Genomic DNA, 10,590 nt, shown 5'->3' on the forward strand with positions numbered 1-10,590 from the left:
CCCACTAAGCACCCCACTTTAATATTAAAGCCATCCTTTTAAAGAGAGTTCAACAGAATATGCATGGATCGATCTCTTCCTTGAGCTCTTTGATAACATTTTTTGCAGACCAACTTTTTAACTTTCTTCAAGCACTCAATTGCTACCTTTTCTTCTCTGCAAAGTTTGCAAATACTAAAATCTCCCATCTTTTCCACCCAACTCCACTTTATTACTCAAAAATGATATACTTTCCTTACTAATGCGTTCAAAAATTTGAAAACAAATATCTTTATGAGTAGATTTTATAACCACGCAATTGTTATGGCCTCACAAAGTTTTTGTCCCCTTTAACTTTTAGGATTACATATTTCAAAAGCCTTTTTATTTATCTTAAACGTTGTGTCAAGTCAAACTACATGATCTAAATTGGGATTGGAGGGAGTATCACCTTAGCTTTCTTCAGACAAAATATTTAAAAATAAAATTTATTACATTGGGGATTAGATAAGGAGAATGAAACAGTGAGGATTGAACTCACACACCTACTGATTGGAAGGCTTTCACCGATACCATAGACTGTAAGCCGATTTAAAACAGAATATTAAATGTGAAAATAAAATTGCCCAACTTAATCATATCCATCCATTGATGGAAGAAGGGTGGCAAATTGATTGTACCCCAACTCCCAAGAAATCTCTAGTTTGCCCTCCCACTCCTCCTCCTGTCACACTATCTTCACGAGTTTGTATGTGACGACGTTTTGAAGGAGGATTATACATCTGCAGCTGGTTCAACGTAGATAAATCATTTACTGAACCCTGATCTACTTCACTTCCAAGACTAGTAGTGATTGAGTTATTTGTAGTAGTAACGTAAAATCCACACAACTTGTTGTTGTTCACTTCTTGAACTTGAACATTATTGTTCTTGACGTTGCAATTATTCATCCCAAAATTGTTTCCAAGAAATGATGGGTCAGTAGTTGTGGTTGTCGCTCCTATCTGAGCAGCTTTTTGGAGCAAAGCAGTAGCTGACATACTAGCAGTAGAAGAAGGTGTAATTTGCTGGTGAGATTGGTGTTGGTTACTAAACAGTGATGGAACAGTTACGTTTGCAGATGAGGTGTTTGTTAATTGTTCCCAGTTAACATGGTTGTAATTTACTGGTGGAGGATTTGAACGTGGTGCAAGAAGGGTATTTGTGTCATAAACAGCTGCAGCTGAAGTTTGAATTAGAGGACCTATTTGATGGATTTCCTGGAGGTTATTGTTACCTATCGTTTGCTGTTGTTGAGATACTTGCTCCATATTCCAAAGTGACAGTTGATCTCTTCTCATAATTGGGTCTGAGTTTTCGTTGTTGGTTGAAATTGGCTTGAAAAGAGAAGAGAAATGTTGTGCCATGTTTGGACCTAAGGGGGAACCTATGAAATGGTAATTGATGTTGTTTCCAGCCAATGGGTTGTGCATATTTGATGCTGCAGTAACTCTAGCTGTTTCCTCAGCTAATGCATCACAAAAAGCCCTATGAGTCACGAAGCTATCTCGCCTGCTCAATTCAAAATATCATAAGATCAAATTAAGTCTAGGGCCAAAAAGAAAAAGAACAGAAAAAATTACGATTTTCTATGAATGTGAGAGTGGAGACACTTAAATGGCAAAAAACAACAACAACAACAACGGCCCAATGAAATCTCACTAGTGGGGTCTGGAGAGTTAGTGTATACGCATACCTTACCCCTACCCGAGGGAGTAGAGAGGCAATTTTCGATAGACCTTCGGCTCAAAACAAAAGAAATTGAAAAACAAAAAGGACTACTCTTTGGACCCTAGTACCAAGATGAATAAAGATAAGATATTAACCTAAGGATATCAAAGCTAAAATCCAAAAAACAAAAATAACTCATTAGGACAAATAAAACGAACAAGAAAAACAAAAGAAAGACTTTTTAATGAATGTGAAAATGTAGAAAAGGGGAAAAAAAGAAGGTGCACTACTCTATAGGACCCTAGTAGTACTATAGTGAAGAAAGATATTAACCTACGAAGATAAGGTGCTAAAAAATGACTTTTGATTACGAGCAACTATTTTGTCTTCAGTAAACTAACCCCTAAAAATGACACCAAAGAACAGACAAAGAAGAATTTCCTCAATTCCACTATTTGCAGGTTATGAAGAAGACAAACAAATCACAATCGCAAACTTCATTTTACACACATAAGGTAATTAAGATTATTCTTCATTAGCCTCCTTAATATTTCTTCTTTTGGGACTTTAATGAAACCCTTGTGAATAAATAACCATACCAAATGATAAGCAGTTAGTATGTGATGCAGTTCGAATTTCGAGAGTTGAACGAGTTTTTACCTTGAAAAAATAGTGCCACAATCACATCTATATTCCCTAGTGCCACAAGTTTTGGAGTGAGCTTTCCAATCCGATTGCACAGCATATCGTTTAGAGCATTTCTCACATTTCCACTTCTTCTCTCCATGTTTTCTACAGTAATGTTTCTTTATCCCAGTGAGATCTCCTAAAGCTCTTGAAGCGTGATGATGAACACAGCTCTTTTCAGGGCAAACGTAAACTCTCTTTCTCACTTCTTTTGAAGTCCTTTGCTTTAGCTTCCAAGGTAAATTATGTCCTCTTCTATGAAGTTGCAGATTTTGATCCCTTTGAAAACCTTTTCCACAAATTTCACATAAGAATCTGTTGGTTGCCATCAGAGTCTTTGGTGATAAGGCAATCACTTCTGCTTCAGGATCTGTGATGATAATAGCGACATTAATTCCTTTCTTAAGCTATATTATAAAGAATCAAAAAAAAAAAAATGAATATTCATGAATATACATGATGGTAGCTTGTAAAGCTAAAAGGAAGGCAACATAACAAATCAAGTCCAATCCCACACAGGTAGGGTTTGAGGAGGGTAATGTGTACGCAGACATTACCCTTACCTTGTGAAGGTAGAGAGGCTTTTTCCGATAGACCCTCGGCTCTACAGTTACAGAAAGGCATCACAACAAAATAATACTATGTTGGTAATGAAAAAAATGAGGGTTTGCTTGCCTGGATTTCCTGGAAGGTTTCTCTTTTTCTTGAGAGGGAGAGGATTGGATCCTTCAATTGAGTTAAATCCACTTGAGATCACTTCCTCTGTCATCTTCTACTAATTTCCTTAGCTTGGATTCAATCTACAAAAACAAGTTCACTAAAAGAGTAAGCTTGCTAATTTGATCTTTTTGTAGGAAGAAAACTAGATATGAAGTTTGAAGGATTGAGATTTAAATCTGAAGTTTAAAGGATTGATTATTTAGATTTCTTTCTTGGTAGAATTAAGAGAAGAGCTCAAAAGAAGAATGACCACTTGATTTAAGGTTTCTGCTCTAAATAACATGGAACTAGGAAGATAAATATATTAGATCTCTTTCTCTCTCTAGTTGTCTCACGCACACATTCTCATATACTGCAGTCTTTTAACTGCTTCTTGTCGGAATTGAATATTACTTGTATCTTATGGGAGGCGGTGAAAAGTGAAAGTTAAAGAGGAGGTTTTTTTTTTTTTTTTTTAAAAAAAAAAATAATAATAATTTTGTTATGTTGAAAAAGGGTGAGGGTTGGCAAAAAACACAAAACTCGGTGCATGATGACACATATGATGAGGACTGGAGAAAGTGAAGACTCCATACCTTTCCATTGAAATGATTATCCCATAATTGTTTTGCTTTTTGTTCTTTTAATATGTTATTAATTCATAAATACTATATTATTAGTATATATTACATGCTTCAAATATTTGCCCTAACCCCACATAGATATGCAGGTCCTTTTAATCTTAATGATATTATGATATGTATGTCTTGATCAGTTTGACAGCTATAAAATGTTGGATGTTGGTTTTCTTAATGTGTACGATGGGTTAATTTTTTAGGGTAAAATCATTATATTTGGCTTTAGAGAGGAGAAATCTCTTTGAATAAATGTATATATGGTCTTCTTTTATAGTAAGAATAGTAAGTTTGAAATATAGGTGACAAAGTGCTTTTGTCTCCTTTTCAACTTTTCTTTTGGACACATGGAAGCTGGAAAGATATGACTTTTAAGATTCTTCAGACTGCAAAACAAACTTCAACTATATCCTGCATATCATTTCTGTTTAACATGGATATATGCCCTCCTAATTTGTTAATTTTTGACTTCTATCTTTATTTTGTTTACTAATTAGTTATGTTACTAGTTAGGACTGATTTATTAATTGTATCAATTCAGTGGCGAAGCCAGAAAATACAATAAGGATATTCAAAATTTGAACACCCTTTGTCAGTTGGTTATGCAAGGGTGTTAAAAGTCTATTTTTTAATCAATAATAAGTATAAAATTTTGCCTTATACACAGCATAATTTTTTGGCGAAGGACAGTTTATCACCTTTAACCACACATAGCTTCGCCCCCGTGTATCATGCAAAGGTACTCGTTTAGGCAATTAAGCAGTAATTATAATTAAGTGGAAGAAGAAAAAAGAGGGAAATAATAAGATTGTTACCTAAAAGTGCATATATTCATGAAGGGATATCTCTTTAATGGAAAAACACATCTTAAGTGGCAGTTGGATTTTGCCATTAGTTAAAGAGTTTATGCATATATCTTTCTTTTTTTTTAGTGTCAATTATGAAAATATTTAAATGTTAGTAAATAGTATATACTCCACTTCTTTTATTTCCTAAGATTTTCTTTAAAAGCTTCTTTGCTATTGAAAAGAAAGTGGGAACCTTTTCCCAGAAAGATTGCAAGCTAAGGATAGAATAAATGACCAGTAAATCATTTTGCCATGAACTTAAAACGACCAGTAAATTAATCCATTAGATTATTTGATTGGTTGAGTAAACCAGATGGCTCCAAACTGAAGTGATCAAAGACTAAATGACACAACATTGACTCTTCCCATACTTTAGAATTAGTAAACAGAAGTTTCAAATTGAGAAATTAAAAGGGGAAAGAATAAATGAGTAGATTCAAGAGTTGATTTTGTATCCATAAGAATTGATGTTAAAAACCATGCACGTGCCCAACTGTCGAAAACAATGAGGTAATATCCAAAGGAAACGACGAATACACACACACACAAACATAAAAGGGAATAATCGTCCTTATGAACAGAAGCAGTCCCACCATGAACTTAAACAGTAGATTTCTTACCCACCCCCAATACTAAGGAAATATAATTGAGCCAATCCCTTTTTAAAATATTTTTACGCAGTACAGCCACTCCACAAATAATAGTTAATAAATATATAAGTTTTATACATTAATGTGTAATATACACAACATATATATAGGTCGGTCGTGGTAGACCACTATGCGCCGAGGTCGGCCGTGTCAATGGCACGATGTCGGCCGTAGCATGCCTGTACCAATGGCACGGGGTCGGTCGTGGCAGGCCACTATAGCACGAGATTCGCCATGGCATGCCTATGTCAATGGCCCAAGGTCCGCCGTGACAGGCCACCGTGGGCCGTGGCATGCGTATGCTAGTGGCACGATTAGTGATTCTAATTATTTTTGACGGATCAGTCAAATGTGTTAAAACCCTCCCTTTTTCATCCAAAGAATTAGTTCAAAGTTCAAACTGGATATATAGTACTAGTAGTAGTTTGATATTTGGATGATTTTTGTTGAATGGTAGATGAGGTTAGTAAAGGCAACTTTATGGCTTTTCTTTTTATGGATGTGAATTAAAGCATCTTTGTTTTCCTTAAAGGAATGTCTAATATTGTGGTATATCTATTTCTGACACAAAAATAGTTGTGATACCAGATTGGGACGTAACTCCACCCATAATGTGTGCTCTAAAATTCTCATCTCTACTCAAAGCGAATGCGACACAAAGTTCTTGGTATCAATGATTTACTGTTTTGAGCCTTATATTCATATATTCCGTCTGCAACTTTTCAATGATTTCACTTACATCTGCTTTCCCAAATATATGTACAAGTTTTGTATACTTGAATTGTAGAATCACACATATTGGTAATTTCGTTCCTTATTACATCTAGTGGTACCGGCGAGAGTATCTTACACAATACATATGAGTCCAATTATTTTTTACCCTATTTTTCCAGTGTGAAAATTGAAATTAAAAAACTAAAACACTTCTATCTTAGGGCCCATCTATCTAGTGTTGATTTTACAGTCAAAGAAGTTCAATATATTTTTAAGATAGATAGTTTAAACAAGTAGCTCGGTGCACAAAGTGGGACACAAGAGTCGTGAAATTCCAAAATTAAGTGAAATTATTTTTTAAGTGAAAATGATATTTGAAAATTATAATTTTATTTGGACATAAATATAATTTGGAGCTGTTTTTTTTTTTTTTTTTTTTTTGTAAGAAACTTGAAGTGAAAATTTTGGCAAACAACTATTTGGAGTTTTTCAAATTTTTGAAAAATTCTTAAATTATACTTCAAGTGAAATTTGAAATTTTCATGGCCAAAAAATAATTTCGAAAAAAAGATTTTTTTTTTTTTTTTACATGTTAGGGAGAGTTTTTTAGGAAGGATTGCACTCTAAGAAGTGTGATCTAAGCAGTCTTGTTTGTTTGAGTCAAGCGTCAATGGCTAATTTCACTGAATTAAGATAGATGATTTGAAATAACAAAATATCCTTGGGAGTTATTGGTTTTGGAATTTATTTATTGTTATAGTAAAAAGAATTGTCATTGACTGGTATAGAAGTAGCGTAGGGTTAGGGTTGAATATAGTGTTGGATTAATAGGAGTATAGTAGAATTAGAAATAAAAAAAGTAGAGCTTAGAGAAGAGTGAGAAGGGTTAAAAGACAGCGAACTGACAAAGGCAGTGAATTTTTAGAAGTATGAGCAGTCGTCTCTTTGTGGGCTGACTTTTCCTGCTAAACAAAACCCTTAATCATAATCTAATGATGTATTCACTTTCCATGTTTGTTTATTATATAATCTTTGGAATTTAGCTCTTGAACTTTCTTGCCCTTGGAATATTCTCCCCTTCTCCCACACTCTCAAAAGCTTCAACTTTCAAGGTCCAGCTAATTACTTATAACCCCCACCCCAAAACAATTTAGATTCCTCTTCACTCTTTAGGTACATGCTCCTCCCCCAAGATCTCTTTCTCGTCTACCTTGATTTGGGTTCGAATAAATAAAAAATATTAATAAGAGTTTATTTTTAATATATTGATGATAACTTGAAAAAATTACACTTTTAAGTCATTTACGGTAATCTCTCAAAGCTTAATTGTAACCAGAAAAATAAAGTTAATTATTTGACATAACATGTTAAAATGCACCGCTCATATGATACTTTTTGAACTATGTAAGTGTGTGTGTGTATATATAAATGTAAATATAAATATATAATAATAATAATAATAATAATAATAATAATAATAATAATAATAATAATAATAATAATAATAATTGTATAAAATTAAGATTTGAAAGAGAAGGGTGTGGGGAAAAGTAAAACGTTGTCACCAAGGGTATGTTTGTTTCTTTACTTGTCTTTTACTTTGAAATTGAAGAGAAGTCTAGTTATTTTTACCTTTTGTAGCTTAGGGAGGTTAATCCTAATACTGTATCTCTAAATCCTATATTAAGGTTCTTAAAGTATTTCCTAAGTTCAAGAATTGGCCTCGTCTCTGTGCTCCTAATCAACCATCCTCGAAAACTCAGTCAAATTTCATGTGAGATTTTGCTGTGTATGTATACCTATATAGTCCTATATTTTATTATTCGGTTACCCTGATCGATGAGGTTTATAACCAAGAATATGGAATGGAATATATGTCGTTTAGCATAACTATGAAGAAAATCCAAATAGATGTGGCACAAGTTTTCTTTTTGGTTAAAGGGACATGATGTAATTGCATGTGTGGTAATTTAGTTTAAACATGTACAACAAGACAAACTGCTTACGGATTTTTAATACAAATAAATGAATTTGAAATTTCCTAAGAAGAGAATACTATAATGAGTTTCATGTCCACTTGCTTATTAGAGCCTGCTTATATTTATTAGACGGGTTAGGGTAGGTCTATTTTGGTCCCTCAAACATAACCCTGAGCATATTTAGTCCCTTAAGTATGCTAAAGTGGAACACCTTTAGACAGAATGTGTTCAAAAACTAACGGGGTTGGTTTCGGCACTCACTGCCTTTTTAATTTACTTATCGAAAATATTTTATTAACAAACACTCACTAATAGTACAGGGCTGATAAATTTAAGATTTTAACGTTGAAACTATTACTTTTAAAAATTTCGGTTGATTTTTCCAAAAAAAAAAAGTTAAAAGTTGAAAATAATAGAGCTGCCAAGATCATCACTTCTATCGATTTATTGAAGCAAACGAATAACCAGATTGTATTATCACTTTTAGCCCGCGCCAGAAACTATTAATATTTGGTAGTCGAAAAAGTATATAAAATTTATATAATTTTGTATATTAACATACAAAATGTGTGTGTGTGTGTGTGTGTGTATATATACAAAATAACATACAAATTTTAAATATTTTTTTGGATATTATTTTACAACGGCTATACAGTGTCATTTTCTCCTTGAAAACTGGTGCCAAAGGGGATATTTTCAAGGTCAAAATTTTAGAAGACATTATCTAAAAATGAGGAATTAAAGTGATAATTTTCATTATCCAATAAAAGGAGAGAAAATATTCTGCTTCAGAGCAGAAGATTTGCTTCATGAATCAGAATTGGTTAACACCATTAGTTTTTGAACATATTTTGCCAGTGAGACTAAAGGTGCTCCACTCTAGCATACTTAAGGAACTAAATACGCTCATGGTTATATTTGAGGGACTAAAATAAACCTATTGTCACGACCCTAAACCCAAACCCGGTCTTGATGGCGTCTCTCGTGAAGACAAGGCCAGCCGACACACTACCAATTCACCTTAAGCAGTTAGAATAATAAGCCAAGGTGTTTAATATAAATAATCCCAAAAATAGCAATATAAGTTGCGGAAATAAAATAAACCAACACAGCCCTACATCGGGGTGTCACCAGTCATGAGCATCTAAAACAACACTAAAAGTCTAGAGTCTAATCCACTACTACATAACTGAATCAAAAGAAAACAGAAATAGAGGGAGAATGCACTGGGCTGCGAATCACCAAGCAGCTACCTAGTAAATCTCCGAAGACCTGCTGGAATTATCAACCCTCAGGAGCAGGACCTGTAGCGCCGGAATCTGCACACAAGGGTGCAGGGAGTAAAGTGAGTACTTCCAACTCAGTGAGTAATAAAAATAAATGAAGACTGAGTAATATAAACCACGTAAGGCACAAAATTAAGCTACAAGAGGCATAACAAATCAGTAATTATAATAAAGCGGTGAAATTTCATAAACATCTCTTAAACAGTTAAACAATATGCAGGAAAACAGCTAAAAAGTAAACACATAATAACTGCCCCTCAGGCACAGTAACAACAGAATCAGCCCCTCGGACAATGTCACAGATCAATACCAACCCCTCGGGCTATATCTCAAATCACAATGGGTACCCGCGCTCACTGGGGGTATACAGACTCCGGGAGGGGCCCCTTACGGCCCAAGCGCAATATCAAGCTATCTCGTGGCGTACAAATCTCAGGCCCTCGGCCTCATTATCATATCTCAAGCCACCTTGTGGAGTACAAATCTCAGGCCCTCGGCCTCATTATCATAATCTGTGTATCACTGCTGCGGCGTGCAACCCGACCCAAAAGTATCCTCACAATACAGGCCCTCTGCCTTACTCAGTCAGAATCTCTTAAGCCCCTCGGACAACAGTAAAACATGAAGCTCAGCTCAAAATATCTTTGAGAAATATCATTTAATGTGTTTAAAACAAAATAACATAGCTGAGTTTTGAAAGTAGTAAAAGTATAGTATGACTGAGCACTAGTACGAAATTAAACAGTGAGGAAAAATGTCATTTAAAATCCCCGAAGGGTTCAAACAGCTGGCACGAAGCCCACATATGGCATTTAGCCCAAAATATAATAATATTAAATAATTAACTATCAAATACGCAGTAAAATAATCATTTGGGATGGACTAAGTCGGAATCCCCAACGGTGCTCTACCCCACGCTCGTCACCTAGCGTGTAAGTCACCTCAACATAGCCGTACGCTGTGAAATTCCGGGGTTTCATACCCTCAGGACAGCATTTAAAATCATTACTCACCTCAATTCGGCCTGAAACCTAGCTTGCAATGCCTTTCCTCTCTAAACGACTTCCGAGTGCTCCAAATCTACCAAGTTCAGATTTTTATCATTAAATTATGCTAAACGAATGAATTCCAATTGAAAAATATCGATTTTAAGCACAAAATCCGAAATCAGTCAAAACCTATCCCCCGAGCCCGCGTCCTGGAACTGGACAAACTTTATACCAAAATATTCATCATCATCTCACAAGTCCGTACATATAAAGAATTCGAAAATCGGAGTTCGTTTGACCCCTCAAATCATCCCTGAAAGGTCTCATAATCTCAAGCCCTAACTCCACCTTTTTCTACTGATTTTCACGAATTAAACACTGATATTTTGTTCCTTAATCACAAATAATCGAGTT

General features: G+C 34.6%; 1 protein-coding gene across 3 annotated transcripts; it reads right to left on the reverse strand.

Annotated features, from left to right (window-relative positions):
- Positions 1-436: 436 nt before the first annotated feature.
- On the reverse strand, positions 437-3,449 carry LOC109244865 (zinc finger protein MAGPIE-like). Of its 3 annotated transcripts, none has more exons than XM_019412025.1 (4): positions 3,347-3,449; positions 3,052-3,176; positions 2,350-2,746; positions 437-1,530 (listed from the first exon to the last, which is right to left on the reverse strand). In XM_019412025.1, exons 2-4 carry the CDS (start codon positions 3,143-3,145, stop codon positions 615-617), a joined length of 1,407 nt encoding a protein of 468 aa, XP_019267570.1. In that variant the 5' UTR covers positions 3,146-3,176; positions 3,347-3,449; the 3' UTR covers positions 437-614. The 3 variants fall into 3 exon arrangements, with proteins under 3 accessions (XP_019267570.1, XP_019267571.1, XP_019267569.1); XM_019412026.1 differs by having other exon boundaries at positions 3,350-3,443; XM_019412024.1 differs by having other exon boundaries at positions 3,052-3,449.
- Between the last annotated feature and the right edge of the window lie 7,141 nt (positions 3,450-10,590).

This window comes from Nicotiana attenuata, unplaced genomic scaffold (assembly GCF_001879085.1).
Source record: "Nicotiana attenuata strain UT unplaced genomic scaffold, NIATTr2, whole genome shotgun sequence".
Classification (NCBI taxonomy): domain Eukaryota; kingdom Viridiplantae; phylum Streptophyta; class Magnoliopsida; order Solanales; family Solanaceae; genus Nicotiana; species Nicotiana attenuata.

Coding starts and splice junctions, on each gene's coding strand:
- LOC109244865 (XM_019412025.1), bottom strand. CDS start 3,145: ATGACAGAGGAAGTGATCTCAAGTGGATTTAACTCAATTGAAGGATCC. Junction 2,747..3,051: donor AAACCTTCCAGGAAATCCAG/GCAAGCAAACCC, acceptor TTATCATCACAG/ATCCTGAAGCAGAAGTGATT. Junction 1,531..2,349: donor TGTGGCACTATTTTTTCAAG/GTAAAAACTCGT, acceptor TGAATTGAGCAG/GCGAGATAGCTTCGTGACTC.